We start from the raw sequence: 20048 nt of genomic DNA, 5'->3' as shown, positions 1-20048 counted from the left end.
ACAATGAAGGTTTCTTACTCGATAAGATCCTTCATTAGTAGTCCCAAAAAAACGTTCCCGTCTTCTATACAGTATAATAGCCATTCATGCGGAACTGTATCAAAAGCTTTATTAACTAGGTTAACTTGTTGGTAAATTTATAATTAACTAGGTTATTGAGGTTACGGACTCCCTGTTCTAAGCTGTTAAGGATACCTCTTCACGAACTCCCTGTTCTAAGCTGTTAAGGATACCATTCCTGCGGATATTGTCCGTTATCACATCCTTCTCACAAACGTCATGATCATACCCACTAGAAGTAAAACAGTTGTCTATAAAAGCCCATCTTGTTTCACACCTGTTTTGTTGGATGGGGAGACATTTTCCAGTCCAATGAATCTTCCCGGAAACTAATGATGATCTCATTAACAATTCCAAGGAGAATTTGTTTAGAGATTTTTGAATAGGACATTCTTCTTGAGGTATAAGCAACTTATGGATGACATCGAGTCCCCATAGTGAGAAATATTGCATTCTTTTACAGCATGAGGGAGGCATCAATTGTCATTATTTTCATAGGGGTTAACGCATGCTCAGTTACGTTTCATTCATTAATTCATTCGTTTATTCATTTATATCGTCCTCTTAAAAGTGTAAAGTAAAAGTTTTATGCAGTAAAACAGTAAAGTATCCACATGCACTTTACACTTTTATTTGCCAACTTACCCACTGAATTCTTTTCCCTATTAGTTACAAGTCGGCCAGAACTAATCCTGCCAATACTTCCAATAGAGATTAGTTCCTACGGACATTAAACAATGTCAACAGCACATGTCTTTGAACTGCTACCAACTGCCTTTTTACATGGCCTTAGTGGTCCATGTAAAAAGGCAGTATATGCTCAGTGAAGGTTCTGGGAGGAAGACTGTGGTTAGCAATCGTCCTTCCCAGACCATCATAGGCTTGCTCTGTTAGATTGAGGTTTGGGGATTTGGCTCGTCATTCTTCGTACTGTACTATACTCTAAAAGTTCATTAGGAGAGTAATGTGAGGACATGCATTATCGTCCATTAAAAGTCTCGAACAGGTCTTCAAGAGAAGTTTAAGTTTTGAAACTGGTTCCAATCTTTGCTTATAACGCTGAGTCACATTCAGCCACCTGATCACTTCGGCTCGACTTTTTTCTGCCTACATTATCCTTATTGCTCTCCACCTCAAAGAATCATTCAAACCGTGTATCTGTGCCATTTTTATAATGATGCTATCTCGATATGAATAGTGCGAACTATAAATACAAAACACAGTGGTTCAGAAAACAGTTGTTTTAGCTAATGGGCCGTTATGTACCATATTTTTAATGGTAAGAAAAGATAACCTCTGTGAATCTATATTTCTAAATTTTTCGATTCTTCACTTTAGATATAGGTAAATGAAGTTCTTCATTATTTATGTACTATTTGGAATGAATGTATTACATTACGATTTTTATATAGTTTTTTATCATTTATATAATATTAAAATTTTAACTACGCAACGTTTTATGTTTCTTTATTAGTTGGCAACGTGTGTCCTGACCTGTTACAAAAATCGTTCCACAGAAAAAAGTACGAGCAAGAGAGAAATAGAGGAAGCCATTTTGTTATCGTAGCTGCAGAAGTAAAGTCACCAATATTTTTCTTTAAACTTTGTCTAAGCTTGATTTTAATTAATACTTTTAAGAAATAATTTAAATTAAAGTTTTAAACTTTTAATTTATTAAATTATTACAAACCTAGTTTTGTTTATGTTTACCAAATATCAAGGAATAATAATATATATGAAGGTTTGTTTGTAGTATTTTTGACATTCGCCAAGCTACAAATATGTATTGTAGGTAATGCAGCTAAATAGAATGATGAGCGAAGTATTGCGTGCAAATATCTGAAAAAGTGGCCACAAATTACAGTAAACAGGGAGTTACCAATATTAAGTGTACCACAGCATTGAGCTGTTTACCAGGAAAATTGAATATCGAAAAGAAAAAGCTTCGCGTTTGTTCAGAATAATATTTCACTGCCACAGAGTTAGTGATATTGCTGCCATCTGGTGGAGGAATCGTGTACCATATGATGAATGATAATAAGAGGCTATTTGGCTTCAACGTCAGTAGTTTACTGCGCTAAGTTATTTGTGAATACTTAATATATATTAAGTAAATAATATATATTATTTTTTCTCAGGAAAGAATAAGTCAGACTGCCATATTTTGTATACTAATCAACTACTGTTAAATATCATTATTGCTAATGGAACCGTTCACAAATAATGTACGATTTAAATATCTAAAGACAATGGTGTTTAGGGCTATTGTTCAACCAACGTTGACTCCGTTATATGAATATATCAATAAAAGTTATTTCAGTTAAAAAAAAAAAAAGGTAATTAAATGGTGTCCGAATTGAATAATAATAAAGTATTGATTAAGAGAGAGCGCTACTTGTCTTTTTTTTTTTTTTTTTTTTTACGATAAATGGAATTTAAAGTTCGTTAATGATGCAATAATCTTGTAAAACGTAGAATATAATATAATAAAATGTACTTCATAATGAAAAAGAATATATTTCAGACAAATGGTATTGAATCAAAGTTTTAGTATTTTGTAATTAATACAGGTCGGGAGCAATTATAATGGATTAACAAGTAGAGTTCATTTACATAGTTTCTTTAATGTTCTGACATGAGAAAGATAGCCAAAACAATAAGCTTTGCGATTGAAGAGAGAGAGAGAGAGAGAGAGTGACACGCATATTGTAGCCATGCCTAATCAGACCAAATTCTAAATTCTCGCTCTTTCCCAATGTACAGCTGTTTTCAAATATATTCAGGACAATTAGGTGTTGCTAGGCGTGAGAAAAGAAAAATAAAAAAAGAAATTCTGTTAATATATATACACTCGTGAGCCAAAACATTATGATGGACACCATACAGTGGACGCTCTTGCGGAGATAGGCCCACGGAGTAGGCAACCTGTTCATGTGCCTATGTTGACCGGCCGTTATCGACACCTTGGAGTGGGCACGGAAGCACAGTTCCTGGACATTGGATGACACTGGAAAAGTGTCGTCCTGTCTGATGAATCAAGGTTCTAGCTCCATGAGCTGATGGATGTGTGCGTATTTGACGACGAGCAGGTGAACAGTTACAACAGACTGCACGTTTGGACGAAAACAGTCTGGCGGCGGTGGTATCATAGTCTGGGGGACGTTTTCATGAACTTCACTGCATCCCCTCATCCCCGTTGAACACATCCTCACTGCCAGACTCTACCTCGGCATTGTTTGTATCCAGATTACACTGGGCTCTTTCAACAAGACAACGCCCCGTTCAAGGCCCAATTGTGCAGGAGCTGATCCATCCAAGCCGATGACCAAATCGGAGTACCCCACTGACTGGGAGGAAAGTAAAATCAGTTATTATTGTGTAAAATATAAAGAAACAAACAAACAAAAAAAAAAGCAGTCTCCAGATTTTTTAATACCCAAAGTAGCGACATGGGAAAATCTCGTTCTGATGACAATCAAGGAGCAGCAGGCCCTGAACCTGTGGCTAGTTCTCAACAAATAAGGAAAAGAAAGACGTTGGTAGCAGCATCAAGTAGAATAAAAGTAAATTCGTTCCATGTTTTCTTTTTTTGTTAACATCAGTAGATAAAATGCCATTCCATGATATTGTGTCCTTTCAGCAGCTGGAAAACATTATGTTGTACTGTAACTACGGCTACAAAGTACACAGATCTAGATGAGCAGCATGTATATGTGTTGTAAATAAAGATTGCATGTTTTTAGCTTATCGATGAATTTTAGGACTGATAGAGCTCAAACGAAAGTGTCTTTCTGTATTACACGATACAGTAAAATGAAGGTGCTACATTTATTATAAAGTACACCATATTGTAGATTATAGAATTGTTTGTAGCATAGAGCGAAAGGAAAGGAGTTATTTACACAAAACAGAAAGACTATAAAAAATTATAATTAATAGATTTCTGGAGAGAGATAGAGAGAGAAAGGAATTTCAGTTTTGTTCATATCCAAGTACGTCCCAGTTTATCCATTTGTATTAAACCGGATTATTTCATTTGCGCGTATGTATCATTAATTGTTTTTTTTTTTTTTATCATAAGGTGTTGAGGTGACTAATTTTTATAGTTCTATTGATCAGAAAAGGACGAATAGTCTTAATGCTGCTAGCAGCCAAAAACTTTGCTTTCTTAAGGAGTCGTAAAACTAATTACAGCGCCAAATGTTTAATTTGCCATTTATTTAAAAGGGGATGATGGCAGAGTAACCTTATGGCGATATAACTGAATCGCCAACTGCTCTTTCATTCTTCGAAATAAATGTGTTTTAAAGTAGTGCAAACTAGGGCAACTCGTTGTGAAGTTTTTTCTGTTGTGTGCGTTAAAACAGTTTCATTACCTGAGCAGTTTGAATCCAATTCGTCGCAAAAAGAAAAGTATGGGAAGATGGAACAGTCCTCATAACTTCATATAATTTCAATAAGGATAAATAGCAAATTTCCAGATTATAATTCTCACTCAACCTAAGAGACACTATACTTATGATCTTGATATGATTCTGTGATACGTACCACTCATGGTCTTTCCTATATTTCTGCTTCATTTTAGATTGCTTAATTACAAATACCGAAAAACATCTTCAGGCAGAAAGGAAACAGTACTAATAAGCTACTTTACTTGCAGTGGAAGCCTTACGTAAGCGTGGTTGAACAAAACGGATGCATGAGTTTAGCTGGTCCAATGGGTGATCTTCTAAATTACCTTTCTTCCGAAATGCAGTTCACGTAAGTTGAAGGATAAATGTTATTGTAATTCTGTAAAATTTACGAAATTACGAATAAAAAAAGAAAATGTATGAAATGAAATGTATTATTTTATGTTAAGCTTTCTGAAATTTTAGTGAACAGTCTGAAATGATACTTGAATGTCATTTTTATGTCGTTAGCCAATGGAAATCTATTAATAAATATAATGTTATCAATCTGGCTTGCAAATAATCAATCAGCTTTACAATTTTATCGATAATCAAAGAGATTTTAATTATTTATTTTTCATTAATTACAGATATCATCTGATTCCTGCACCAGAACAGAAGTGGGGAGTGAAGCTTAAAAATGGATCTTGGAACGGAATGATTGGAGTAATCCACAGGGAGGTGCGTACTGCCTCTGATATTCATTCTCAATAAAATTGACATTGCAGTTTTCTAGATAACCGTATTTCCCCATCTGTACTTTCAGGAAGCTGATATCGCTATTGGACCATTTACAGCCAGCTATGATAGACTTAGGGTAACAACGTTTTCTGTTGCCCTTTTCCGAGAATACCTGACCATCCTGACCGGAAAGCCGCCTAGAAGAAGCAAAATGTACACTTTGTTTAAGGCTCTTTCGGTGAAGGTATCTGTCTCTTTAATTCATTCATTTTTCTTTTAGTTCTATATTTTTATCTAAGTTAACGATCTTTGTTTTGTCTCTTTGTTAATTTGGTGTAATGGTTTTCATCAAAGTAATATCTGTGCACGTTTTTAGGTGTGTTTTAGGTGTGTTAGCATATACGCATAATGCGCCTATTCTTCTCACTTGACAATTTTTGATATTCACTAGAAATCTGTGTATATAAATTCCTTTATATTCGTTTCCGGTTGAAGACTTAATTTAAATTTTTGTAACCATGGATTTGGATTTGTCTAAAAGAACAAACATTTTAAGCTACGGGTATTGTATAAGGTTTGTAATCTCCCATTTCAGGGAGGATCTGGATCTTCTGGAAAAGGTGCAGCGAAATAGAGTTATTGATATAAAGAATCATTTATAGAAAGATATATTGAAACCCACAGTATATATTGAAACCCCCAAGTTCAGTAAACACTGGAACCCACAGGTTGTGGGTTAGGAAAATTAATTCAGTATAGTCTTCCTCTGTGGAATTACATGTTATTCCACATGTAATGAAAACTTAATAAACAAGTTAGTTAATGCACACAGTGAGTTACATTTCAGGCACGTAGCAATGCCCTGGAATTGCGTTACTTTCGACATGTAACTTTAGCTGTATTACAAATTTGAAACTGATTTCGTATACCGTGTGGAAGTACGTATCGACCAACATCTTCACAACTGTTTTCACTAGAGATCACCTGCTATTTAACGAGAGATCAGTTAAACCTGGAAAAGGAAGTTACAGTAGGCTCATCAAAAGATGAGACTGCTATGATAGATGGCTAATTGACCATTCGGCGAGGACATCTGCTTTGAAATAGTACAAACGAGGAAACTCGTCGCAAAGGCAAGTAGGTCATATCTGCTTTGAAATTATTGCAATACCAACTCGTTGCAAAGGCAACTTTGATCTGCTGCGAGAATTAACACCATTGTATTATTTATGTTCATCAGATGTTATTCCTGTTAGATTACCATCAGGATTGCAATTTCTCAATCAGTGACATCACGACAAGTTAACGACAGAGAAATACAATCTTTAGAAAATTTTGAAATGCGATTCTTGTTTCAACTACTGAATATTATTTCTTTGTGATTTCACTGTTATTTGAGTTATTGCTGCCTGAATATATATATATATTTTTTGTAGGTATGGATATGCCTTGGATTGACAGTGATCATTTGTGCTTCCCTTGCTACTGCGATTTCAATTCTCCTTTCTGATAGTTATAAGCAAGGATTCCTGAGATGTCTTATTCATCACATCCTTAACTATTATGGCTGCTTGTGGCTCCACGGTATGTATGGATAAACTGTGAACTGAACTGTGGCGAAATTTAATATTTTATGCTGGATACACATATACACGTAGGATGTTAAACAGCAATTTATCGAAAACTTCGTTATAGATAGTATTAAAAACAAAATTTCTGTTTTGTTGGGTTGAGAAAAGGTTCAAACATACGTGTTATTTAGCCATAGGACATTAGTAATAATGATCTATGTTCGGACTTATTTTGTCTTCCGTGATCCTTTGAGCAAGACTGTGGTGGCATCACGGCTATGACGTCACATCCCGTGATGCCACCGATCACATGACCAGCATTCCTCGGTGCACTTCAGTAAATCTTTGCTGTTAAGGCCACTGGTGGTATTTATATATACTCTTACAATTAAAAATTGTATCGTGCAGAAACATACTTTCACTAAACATTTTTATAATTTCATGTAATTAATATTTAAATTAGTTTAAAGTTATTTCTCAGAAAATTAAGATTTTTCCTGTTCATTGAAGAATTATTTTAAACCTTTATCTGTAAATTGAAATACAGCATATGGATTCAGTTCAACTCCAAGTTCTAAAAATTTCGATGGCACCATCCATTAGCAGAAAATCTTAGAATAAACAATTGGCGCCCCTGGTGGAGAATAGGTGTTATGGCGAGTCACGTGTTCGGTCCACCTAGGAAAGCGAGTCATTATGGCGTAATATAATCCATAATCTTGCTTTCTTGCATCACATGCCTCCATCACTACTACTATTACTACATCTGGTTTATATTCGCGCAAAGGACCATGAGAGACAAAATCGGTTAACATACACCTTAGATTACTGTAATTTTGGTATAACGTGTTTTATTCTCTTTCAGGTGTAACCCAGCCTCCTCGTAGCGAATCTGGTAGAATACTTCTGGTATTTTTCTTAATGGGAGTGACAATTACTATGTGGAGTTTCAACAGTAACTTGGAGTCTGTCTTGGCAACATATGAGATCACTGACACTGTTGACACTCTTGCCGATCTCTTAAAATATAAAAAGTTAATTCCGGTGATTGAAAGTGGATCTTCGACGGTTCCTTTATTTCAGGTAAGCAATTCTATACTCGTTCCCAATTGCAAATTGGTGTTAAGAATGGTCCAACTCTGATTTCAGCATTTATTTATTTATTCAATGGAATATAACTCCTAAGCAATGTATAATTGAATCAGAAGGAATAAAACAGGATTAACACTGCATTAAATTTAATTTTCATCAAAATTAAAAACTTAAATTAAATTTTTTTTTTCAGAATTCAGTAGGGAAATAGGACGATAATTTGATAAGGGAGTTACATATGCTGATTGAACCATTCAGGATGGTACGTAGCACTAGTAAAATACTGATTAAAAATCTGTACGAAATAAGGAACCAACACTGAAATTGATTTTTTTCCCAAAAAATCTAAGGTTACTAGATTAAGTCATTGTGTCCTATTTCTAAACATTCATTTGACTTCGCTGGAGGTGGTCATGCCCTGTCAAAATCAAAATAATAATTAGCATTTATCATATCATATATGTGCGTGTAATTATCTTAATTTTCTAGTGATTAGATTTCAACTTAATAAAGTGACATTTTATTGTCAATACTTTCAGGAAAGTGAAAATGTAATTTACCAAAGTGTGTGGAAGAGGATAGAAGCGCACAACGACTCCATGGTATCGTCTTCAAGTCTGTTAAAGGACCCTCTTCTGGATAAAGTGGAACAAGGTACCCATGCAATCCTCGCCAATTCCGTGTCTGTTCGCTACGCGCTTGCGAGGAGATATACCCGAAAGAACTCATGCCAATATTACGTTAGTAATCAGGGTTTCTACTCCAAATCTTTAGTGATGGTGTTCCGGAAGGAAATCGCCCTAGAAACCAAGGAAGCTCTCAACAACAGGTCAGGGACCGAAAATGAGGAGTTAACATCGCATTAAAATTAAGAAATTTTAAATATTAAAAGATGTTTCATTTTTTGTTTGTATTGTGATTGCCACATCATCTACTTATTTCAGGTGGAAGCACGTCAATTTTACATCACCGAAAAATGTAGAAGTTTTCTTTTATAATGACGATATTCCCTGAAGTTAAATGCCTCAAGAATATAAATTGCAATGTATTATTGTTGTAAAGATATCCATACATAAATTTTCAGTTTTTGTTGTGTACTAAAATGAATTAACAACCCAATTAAATTTATCTAATCAATTATTCAGTAAAATATAATCATCAATAGAATTATGTTTCTGATTATTGGTTGAAATGGGTAGTTTCAGATAATGAATTTAATTTTAAATAGGATGGCCGATGAACCACAGATTTCGCAGTTCCCTGTATATTGTTCCAGCAGATATGGACTGATCTCGGCCCATATCTGTTTGAAATATCAAGATGCATATTAAAATTTGACCATAAAGTGCCACTGTTTCATTTCAATACATTTAATGGCCACTTCATTAGGCACACCGCCTGTGAACGAGTAGGTTTCCTATTAGCTCTGGGAACAGATTGAATTCACTCTCGTGGTCCTGGAACCATTCCCGTATAATTCTGGCTTTCTGACGTGGCACATTATCTTTTTCAAAAAACCCCATTCGCGGCTGGATACACTACAGCCACTAAGCGATGCACCTAGTCGGAAACAATATCTAGATAACTTGTGACATCCAAATGTTGCTCCACTGGTATCAACGGGCCCAGCGTGCACCACGAAAACACTCCCCGCCATTACACAGCCAGCCTGCATTGTTGACGCCAAGCAGGATGGGTTCACGAACTCATCTGTTTTCACCATAATCTGCTCCTTCCAAACAGGAGGATCTGGAATTTGTCACGTCAGGATTCGTGAGATCCGCGACAAGGTACAACAAGTTGTACCTTCTGAAATGCGTCTTTGTTTACCACTGTTGTACTGGATTGTTTTTTGACTGACTGTACCCTTTCTATTACCTTGCAGAAGTCTTACTGTCCTACGTTCGTCTTTCTTACTAATGAGCTGTTTCTGTCCACAGGATTGCCATTGGCAAGGGCCAAATTCCGTGTGCAACGTTTACAGTCATTTAAATCATGCGCTGAACTGCACATATGCAACATCGCTACGTATCTGTCTACCTTCTTTATGTTGCATGACACAAATATGAGGATTTTATTATTGAAGGAGCACTCCATTTTACGACAAGGTAGATGTACCTAATAAAGTGGCCGCTTAGTGTATATTTCATTTACAATATGTCAATGCAAATGAAGAAAGGTTTTTAATATTTTGTCTATGTAGTTTACAACCATACTGCCTCATTTAATTTGACGATTTTAACCAATAGTTCATTTTTATTTATTTATTTAAATAATTATGTTATGCTTTATAATTTCTTTGCAGAATTATTTCTTTTGTGGAAGCAGGAGTAATGGAGCTGGAAATTAAGAAAGAATTGCAGAATTACATTCACTGCATGTACATAGATCCAGGAGGAATTCATCCATTGAATGTAGAAGACATTACAGGAATCATAGCGCTCTGGGGATTTGTCATTATAATTGGAGCAGTCGTACTTTGCCTCGAAGTGACAATTTACAAGTGTTATCTTTATAAATCCAGGTATCAAGTTTATTTACTATCTGCAGCTCCTGGCCCGGATTAGCACTGTAAGATTAGCCTTTTCAAGCTGTTTTAAAATTTATATATTCTTAAAATAATTAAATACTATTTTAAATTAAATATCCTTAAAAATAAATAATGACAAGAGTTGTTACATTTCTAATTATTTATTGAATACTGGCTATTGCACATTTTAAAGAAGGTTGTGTAGGATTGAGACTCGATACACATTTTTTACGTGCAGTAATAAAAATGTACGCTGAATATTTTGCTGTATAATTCCATTATTTGATCATAGGTGGAGCCACAAGGTTAACTAATACATCGAATAATTTTTTTAAGATAAATTTCACAGTTTATTAGGCTTAAATCACCTTTCTTTATTAGCTTTTAAAAAGAGTTTTTAATTAAACTTTTTATTTTTATATGCAGGCTTCGAAGACAAAGGATTCTGTTGCAAAGACATTACAGAAAGATAAAGAGAAAAGAAATCTGTGCCAAGAGACCTGTTCGAATGTCCCAACTTACAGAACCTTAAGAAAATTTTAAAATAACACCCAACCTACAACTTAAATGAAGATCAATAAGAAACACTTAAATCACAGAGTACTGTCGAGCTCTGATATTTCTTCCATTGAACTGAAAACTAATTAGCAATAAATCAAAGTATTAGGCACGCTCAATTGTGGTTGCCAATTTTGACACTGACAATTCAAATAAAATCAGTTTAAGCTGAATACGCAATAATTGATATTAATGTATATATTGATGTAAATAAATAAATATTTATTCATTTCTTTATAGCTCGCTACCTTTTTGAGTATTTTGATTTACTTTTTTATACTGTTTAAGCAGTTTTCTTTATAAACCCCTCTGACACCCATTGTTTTTCACCAATACCCATGAATCGTTACGTTTACCTCTTCCATCTGCGGCTCCTTTCTTCGTTCTGTTTTTATAACCCACGCAGTTACCGCTTACGCACAAACCATCTGTCCTTATAACGGGAAACGTTGTACTGCTAGCGGCTGGGATAGTTCGATAGTAAAAGTACAGTCGCCAAAGGGATTTCAATGATGGAACTTTCAGGTACTGTAAAGATAGCTGCTTTCAAATTACTCAATTATTAATATAAAATCTTACAGTTTTCCTAGAGTGTTGTTTGATGACACTGTGAGGGTTTCTAAATTATCTTAACACTAATTAAATCACGTAAACAGAGTGCCGCGGCACACCAGTTAAAGTTGACCGAGGTTCAAAACCCAATTGAGCTAATCTTTAACGATTGTATTCATTGTCAAAATTATTAAAATTTTTATTATACTCGAATCAGAGATAAATCCGAGTTGCTAAGTTCAAGTTTTACAGTATGAATGAAGTTTGTGTAATCTATGAAAGGATCAGGTTGTAAGTTGTTGAGCAACTTACAACTGGATCCTGCACAACCTGTATTCTGTGGTATTAACGCTTATAAGCAAATTTAAATTTGATCAGAGTTTTCCTGTTGAATAGATGAGATAAGGAAAATCTTTGGAGGTAAATTGCGGTAATATTTCCTGTGGAAAAGTTTTGCGCCATCTGATTTTACAAGCAATCTTAAATGGACTTTTTTTAATATTCATCGCCTCTTGCACAAATGTGTTGCTGTTTTGAGTCCATACAGCCGTATATTCGAGAATCGTCAAGACTTTTGCGAAAAATCTTGTAAAGGCAGCATTATTGAACGTATAAGTGAATCTCTTGGTGAATCCAGTTACCTTATACGCGTTCTTAAAAGTTTCTAAAACATGAGGCATAAAAGTTGGATGAAAACAGCACCCCTAATCCTTGTGATGAGATTCGCTTGTAATGAATTGATTATTTATATTGTAAAGATGAAAGAGCTTTTTCTTTCTAGGGTCCGCATAGGTCAACACAATACATACATTTTGAAACCTTGGGAGCCAGGTCATTGTCGCATGCTCATCGTGGTAATTTGTTAAGTGCCTGGTTGAGTAGGGCCCGCTGTACGCCGGAGGAAACAGCAACGCATAGTTTAATATTATCTGCGTCAGACAACAGTTTAATAGGCGATGTCTCAAAATGTGTGGCTATATCATTGATATATACACTGTGCTGCCACTTTATTAGGTACACCTACCTAGTAGCGTGTTGAGCCTTCAAAGCAGCCTGAACTCGTCTAGACATGGATTGAACAAGATGCTGAAAACGTTGTGCAGGAATGGAGTACCATGCAGACATGAGTGTGTCACGCAATTCCTTGAGATTCGACAGAGGTGTAGGCCTGCAGCGAACAGCCCTTTCCAGCTCATCCCAATGATGTTAAATAGGATTTAGATCCGCGGACTGAGCGCACCACTGCAGCAAAGAAAAGTCATTGTCATGTTCCTGGAACCATCCCATAGTGATTCGGGATTTATGCACCGGCGCATTATCTTTCTGGAAGTAACCATCTGACTGAGAATAAACTGACAACATGAACGGATGCATTTGGTCAGCAACGATGTTTAGGTGCGATGTGGCATTCAGACGTGACTCTATGGGTATCAATGGACCCAACGTGTGCCAAGAAAACATTCCCCACACCATACCACTGCCCCCACCATCTTGCACAGTAATTATCAGACATGACGGGTCCATGGACTCATGTTGTTTTTCGCCAAATTCTGAGCCTTCCATCAACATGATGCACCAGGAACTTCGACTCGTCAAACCAAGCAACTGTTTTCCAATTCTCGATAGTCCAGCGCTGGTGTTGCTGTGCCCACAGGAGGCGTGCTTCCTTGTTCTTCATTACAAAGGTACACGATGTGGCCGTCGGCTATTGTAGCCCATTTGCGATAAAGTGCGACTAGTGGTCCGTTGCAATATTTTGTTCTGCGCACCAATGTTGTATTCTGACGTGATGTGCGACATTGTGGCCCGCCTGTTTGCTTGCACAATTCTAGCCATCCTCCTCTCACCTCTCTCATCAACAAGCGATTTTCTTCCACAGGAGTGATGTTTTCATTGAGAGGATGTTTTCTGTTCGTTGCACCATTCTCGATGCGCTCTTGAAACTGTGGTGCGTGAAAAGTTCAGGAGAACTGCCGTTTCAGAGATGCTTTGTCCAGCACGTCTTGCACCTACTACCATGCCACGTTCGAAGTCTGTTAGATCACTACTTTTCCCTATTCTTGCTACGGTTTGTACGCTTAACTGATACTGGAAAGGTGCTGATACTGCTGCATTTATAGCCACAACTGTGGTCACGTGACTTGCAACGTTGTAGGACAAACCATTTGTGTGCACAGCAGGCGTGTACCTAATAAAATGGCAGCGTAATGTATATTAAATAGTAATGAGCCAAGAGCGGAGCTCTGTGAAACAATCTTCGTTAAAGAAAAGACGTTAGAAACAGAGTTGTTGAGAGGAAGTTGATATTGTGATCATGAATATAGCTTTTAGGCCAACTAAGCAGCGGTTCACATATTCCACAGACTTTGGTACTGTGAGGGCGTGTTTATGATTAACTCATCTGAACATTGAGAGAATTCTAATCGTGTGGGAGTTATCGAGTTGGCTGTGTATTTCGTACCTTTAGATTAAGTGGTAGGCCATCCCTCTAGAAAGCCTATCTGCACTTAGTTTTATACCTACGTATGTTTTATACCTGGAAACAAAATTATAATCAATGAGACACTTGTGTCTCCAAGAAAAGTTCTCCTACCACTTCATATAAAAGTAGAACTCATAACATAGTTTGTTAAAGCCCTAGATTAAGGGGAACAGTGTTTGCAGTACCTTTTTAGTCAATAAAAAGGCTTATTTCAATATGCATTATACTAATTAGATGCTGCTCAGATTTAACTTTGAATTCATAATCCTACACAGTACATTAATCTTGCTGCCCATATATGAGGAGGACCATAGTTCTTGAGTTTCCATATATCTGCTGTTCATCCTACCAAGTGTGGTTTTTTTGCTTTGAACAGCAGAAACAGCAACAACCACTTGACCGCTATGGGCATTTGAATATTTAACTAACTCCAGTCCATATTTTTCCTTTTGGTGCTGCCCTGATCAGGTTATTTATGCACATACAAATTTTCTTATGAATTCTCAATAAGCCCAAGTTGAATTAGCGTTTGTTAAATATGGATTTGCATCGTTGTGTTTCTGTACGCATTAGACTCTGTAGTTGGCACGATACATTTCAATAATTTACCTGCACATCACGGTTAAACAGTGAACACGAATCACTACACATTTCCCAGTATAAAAAGTATATAAATACTTCTTTCGGTGACTTCTTCTACAGATATTTTCACTCAGCCCAGTAGCATATGTTTATGGAACAGGATTCATCGCAGGTAAGCAGAAATATCTCTTCTCTATGAGTTGCCATCGCATTGTTTTTAGGATTTGGATAAGATGAAAGGAGTTTATCGCAAAAGCTGTTCAGTTAAGGAGGTCGTTAGGTCCCACGGGTATACGATGCACATCCAGGTATACTAAATAGGTGGCATGTGAGTGTATCAAACTGCTAGTAATTTGTTGGGAGGGAGAAGCAGTATTTGATTTCTGTGGTAGACAAGATCATGGTGTTAGGGACAGACACAATAAACGACTGCCTCGATCACAGAATCACAGCATCTTTTCATGAAGGAAGACGTTGCCTGACAAATCTGATTATTTACTATGGAATTAGAGAAAAGAGCCTTAGTTGAATAAAGGGGGAAGGCAGAGGACACGTGGCCAAAAACCAATATTCTTCACAGTGAACCAGGGGAGTAAGTGGGGGTCCTCGGGGATATTGGGCTCCCCTCTTCTTCCTAATCTTCTTAATAACATTGATGAAGACGTGCAGGGGATACTGTCGTGTTTTCTGATTATTTGAAGGGCAGAAGGGTGGTTATCGACTAGAATCACGCTACGTGACTTTGGCCGATTACAAATATTCTCTAAATTGGAAATAACTTTTAAGGCTACTAAATGGAGAACAGAAATCCTGTGGTAACTTACAGATTACGGGGAGAGGTGTTAAATGTGATTCAGGTAAAATACTTAAGGATTAAGATACACTGCCCTACCATTAATATTCGGACACCCCCCCTCCATGGATGGGAAAACAGGTCCTATGCATGCAACACGTCACAGAACTTGCTATAAATATGCACACTGGGCTTCGAACAGACAATTGCAAAATTGGGCATGAAAGATGACACGTTCAACAGAATTACCTCAAAAGTTAAACAGAATTGATCACCTCAACAAATGCTAGACGCCGATTAACATGGTGTAAGGAGCGCGAATCCTGGACTGTATTGCAGTGGAAAACAGTCCTATGGATAGACGAGTCGAGGTTCGCACTCTACCAGTCTGATGGTCGTTCGTGGGTGTGGGGAATGCTAGGGGAACAGTTCCTTCCTGATTGTATCCTCCCAACAATGAAGTTTGGTGGAGGCAGTGTCATGGTATGGGGCTCCTTTTATGATTTGGCTTGGTCCCATTAGTCATTATCGACAAAACCATGAATGATGTGCAATACCACAATACCGGGACATCGTGGATAATTATGCACTTCCAATGGTAATACTTCGGGAAAGTCCCATACCTGTATCAGCAAGACAACGCGCCATTCCATATTGCTCAGGTCGTAACAGAGTGGTTTGAGGACATGGGTGTGGAAAAGTTGAATTGGCCAGCCAAGAATACTGATCTGAACCCTATCGAGCATATTTGGGATGTATTGGATCGTCGGGTACGTGCACGTCGAGATCGCCCAAAGTACAAGGCCGAACTGATGACTGCGTTAAAGGCTGAATGGAGGAACGTATCACCTGACGTTTATAAAAAGCTGGTTGAGAGAATGCCGCGAAGATTGAAGGCCGTCATAAAAGCAAAATGTTTGAGCACAAAATATTAAATGGCACAATAAAAGCTCTTTTTTTGCCTAAAGGCAAAAAAAGAGCTTTTATTGTGCCATTTAATATTTTGGCGAGCAGGAAGACGTATGGTGTCTTGTCAGTGATTTATCGAACCTTTGCAAGTAGTGAAATAGAGGTCAGAGAAACAGAAACGGATGATGATGGCGAGACTGCACTTGGAACACTGTATTCGGGTCTGGAAAAAAGACGAACTTTTAGAGAGGTTTCACGAAAGCGTTACCAGATTGATGAGAAAACAGAAATCGGTGATCCTATGAACGACCTTGAAAGCGTGGATTGCAAAGCTTGGCAATTAAACATCTTGGAGGGGAAGGGCATCTAATTGATCTGTATAAAATCCTGTGCGGGATCTCACTGGTTTATTCTCACATATATAAAATCTCAGGGACTAATAAACGGCCAGATCTCATGAACTTGACCTTCAACAACATGTTCTGTATCACTGAAATAAATTACTTGCGAAAGTAGCCGAGGAGGAGGGTTTGGTAAAGTTCGAAGCGGAATTGAATGGTCACATTTTGGCATTGGGAAAATTATAAGTGATTGGGGATTTTTTTTTGGAAGATGCAGAAAAAATCTGCTTCTTTGCATCATTTAGCCATTCAAAAAATTGATAAATACTCGTATAATATAGAGCTGCGTACCGTCAATGTTTATGTTAATCAGAAATCAATAGTAGTCCGACTAGGGCGGAGAAAACAGACACTTGAACAAACACATCAACATACTAGTTCAAAACAAGACCAGCTTCGTTTGTTCTTTATTTCGGTTTTGGGTATAACTTCCTTGTTTATTATTGCATCGCATAATAACAGACGCATAAGGGTTAGAAAACCCGACAGTAGTGCATCTGGTAAAATTTGAATTGTTCATCAGGAATGGGTTAAATCGGTGTGTGTGTGTGGTGGGTGCCCATACAACCTATAGGACATCATATTCTCCGTATTTCAGCGACATTTTCCTACATATATCTCGATATATTGATACAGATGGTATAAGTCCTCTACCGTGAAGAGTTTCTTTTTGATAAAACTCACGTTACCTTTGTTTCAAAATCTAGAGTGACTACATGTGAAGATTTGTGTATGGTTTAATCTTAGACCAAGCCGATTTACATTAACTAAATTAAAAACAAAAGCACTCTGACCCTTCTTAATTTTTAGGGATAATAAACTTAAAAGGAAACAGGGAGCTAAAAGCAAAATCAATAAGTGGATTCCTAATGAAAAAGCCATAATTTTGTAGAAGAAAACTCCCATTTCAAAATTTAGTTATAATTCGGCTATAGCCGAGTCGATATGCTATAATGACTACAGTTTGTTTGTTGTGGGGTTTTAGGCGTTTCAGACCATATTGCGCAGAACATGTCTGTAAACTGCGTGTGTTCTGTGGTTGATTAGCTGCTTGCTGGACGAAAAACTCGAGTTTCCGGGAGAAAAAGTTAAGCTGCCTTTGCCTGAATCTAACTTAGCTACATTGTGAAAAAGACCCGTAAAAATTTCTCGCGTCATTGATGGGATTCGAACTCAAGTCTCTTCTACCCGTTGGGAAGGGGACGGTGATTATACCAACTGTGGCACGCGAAGGAATTAGTACAGTGTAGCATGTAGCGTGGCACGCGAACGTATATACGCGTTTTATATTTTAATGGGATAGGATAAACTAATATTTGTCTTAGAGTAATGTAATAATTTGTTGCGCAATGTTTGGCATTAGAGCAGTGTGGGGGGGTGGAAGACAAGTGTTTCTGATTAGCAGCAAGTCTCAGTGTCGGTTGATTTGGTTATCTGCTCGCGAAGCAGGTCAATTTTAAATAAATAAATCTTTATTTGTCGTACCAAATTTAAAATATAGGTTTACATTGGTAAGTGACAAATTCCCTTCACGGCAGAAAATGCCAGGGGATTACCATAAAATGTGAATAAAAGAATGTCTAAAATATACAAGAAAGGGCAACAAATATACACGAAAATATGGCATATAAATTGCATTACTCTTCACTACATTTCTGTCTAGAGTCCTGGCAATTGTAATACAAAAGGTCATCTTGACATCACATCCACTGATCAAGTTGTGAGAGATATACATTGTTCAATTGCGTACACAAAGTTCTTGACAGAAATTCACACAACTGCTAGGCAACAGTAGCCTCAGCGAGCCACACTGCGGTTTGTTTTCTATATTTTAGATCTTCTGTGAGCCTTAGTAGGTCAATTCCTATACGTGTTAGGCACTGAATTGATTCTAACCCACTGGCTGGTATAAACCTGTCGGCCATCTTCAGTCTGTTGGTCTTCATTCTCAAGGATTTTGTACCTCTTAATGCAGATGGCGGGATGTGCCACTCACAAAGCTGCCAGAAGCATGGTGATGATATCGTGCCAGTCATCATTTTGATTGCGGTTATTAATCGTTTCCAGGCAATGATGTCTGGTAAACGCTGCAGTTTAAGCTGTTCAGAGAGCTGCGTGGTCCTTAACTGTTGAGGGAGATGGTGCTTATGGTTTGCCCACTTCAGCAGCCAGAATTCACTCGCATATATATTCTCCTAATGTCGGTAGGGGTGGCCGACGCCCACAATTCTGCGCCATACAAAATGACCGAATACACTGTGGTTCTTAAAAATCGTGCGGTTGTTGCAGTCTGTTTCACGTGCAAGAGGTGCTGTTTTGTTGCCCAACGTAAGTAGTTCATTTTCTTTATAATCAGGTCAATATGAGACTTGAACGTAAGTTTCGTATCAAATGTTACTCCGAGATCTCTATGCGTCTCAACAACTGGGATAGGTTTGCCATTAAGTTTCGGGTGTACGAGCGTAGGCGATTTTTTGAGCGAGTACACCATAATTACAGTCTTCTGCGGATTTAGGGCCAAGCCAAATTTGTCTAAGTACACGAATAAGTTCAGAAGCTTATAATTAATCTGTTCACACAATGCACTGTTGGTCATGGACGGTTGGATGGGTGTTAGGATCTTAATATCGTCTGCATAAGTGCATACATCATCCCTACCTTTGCAGAACGGGATCATCATGGCGGTAAAGAGGAGTCCAGATAAAACTCCACCCTGTGGAACTCCTGCATGGAGTTGGCGTTGGAGGATCTAACTATCTGTGCGGTAATAAATGGACCGACAAGTAAGTAGGGCCTGTAGGAACTTCAGCAAATTTCCTTTTATTTGGAAGGCGTGTTGGAGCAGATGAAGTAAGGCATGTACATCCAGGTTATCGAAGGCTGCTTTTATATCGGCATAAATTATTGCAATTTCCTTTCTGGCTTGGAAAGCATTTAGTATCGTGGCCTGAACTGTGAGGAGGTTAGTTATTGTTGATCTTGCAGTCATTGAATAATGAATTTGTTGAGGCTGCCCAGCCAGTATCTGATTCGACAACTTTGGCAAAAGAGCTTTCTCTAGTACTTTTAACAGGGTAGATGCAGTAGATATTGGCCTGTAGTGCTCCACAAGGTTAGGCTTTGTAATTTTCGGCATTGGAATTACAGCGTACTTATTCCAGTTCTCAGGGAAAACCCGGCAAGCAAGGATAGAGCTAAAAATTGCTTGGAGTGGTTCAATTAGGTAAGGGCCGAGACACTTTACCATGAAGTGGGGGACTCCATCAACTCCAGCTGTCTTAGTTGCCCTGAGGGAGTTAATACTCTGTATTAGTGCTTCTTTAGTGATAATAACAGACTCCATCTCATTGTCAACTAATTGATCCCACTCAAACTCCCTGACTTGA

At 37.4% G+C, this 20048-nt stretch overlaps 1 protein-coding gene across 1 annotated transcript; it reads left to right on the top strand.

The window, feature by feature from the left end:
• The first annotated feature begins 474 nt into the window (after window positions 1–474).
• Window positions 475–10917, top strand: LOC150082076 (putative glutamate receptor). Its single transcript, XM_090380422.1, has 9 exons — window positions 475–488; window positions 4765–4821; window positions 5102–5192; window positions 5278–5436; window positions 6629–6776; window positions 7629–7846; window positions 8395–8684; window positions 10161–10379; window positions 10812–10917. The coding sequence occupies exons 1-9, from the start codon at window positions 475–477 to the stop codon at window positions 10915–10917; spliced, it is 1302 nt and encodes a 433-aa protein (XP_090236548.1).
• Window positions 10918–20048: the final 9131 nt, after the last annotated feature.

Source organism: Mastigoproctus giganteus, chromosome 8 (assembly GCF_048544385.1).
Source record: "Mastigoproctus giganteus isolate SK-2022 chromosome 8, ASM4854438v1, whole genome shotgun sequence".
Lineage (NCBI taxonomy): Eukaryota > Metazoa > Arthropoda > Arachnida > Uropygi > Thelyphonidae > Mastigoproctus > Mastigoproctus giganteus.
This window is presented reverse-complemented; position numbering and strand designations above follow the sequence as displayed.

Excerpts from the sequence above, each read along its gene's own strand:
- LOC150082076 (XM_090380422.1), top strand. Across the intron at positions 6,777-7,628 it reads TGGCTGCTTGTGGCTCCACG|GTGTAACCCAGCCTCCTCGT; the intron begins GTATGTATGGAT and ends ATTCTCTTTCAG. Across the intron at positions 8,685-10,160 it reads AAGGAAGCTCTCAACAACAG|AATTATTTCTTTTGTGGAAG; the intron begins GTCAGGGACCGA and ends ATTTCTTTGCAG.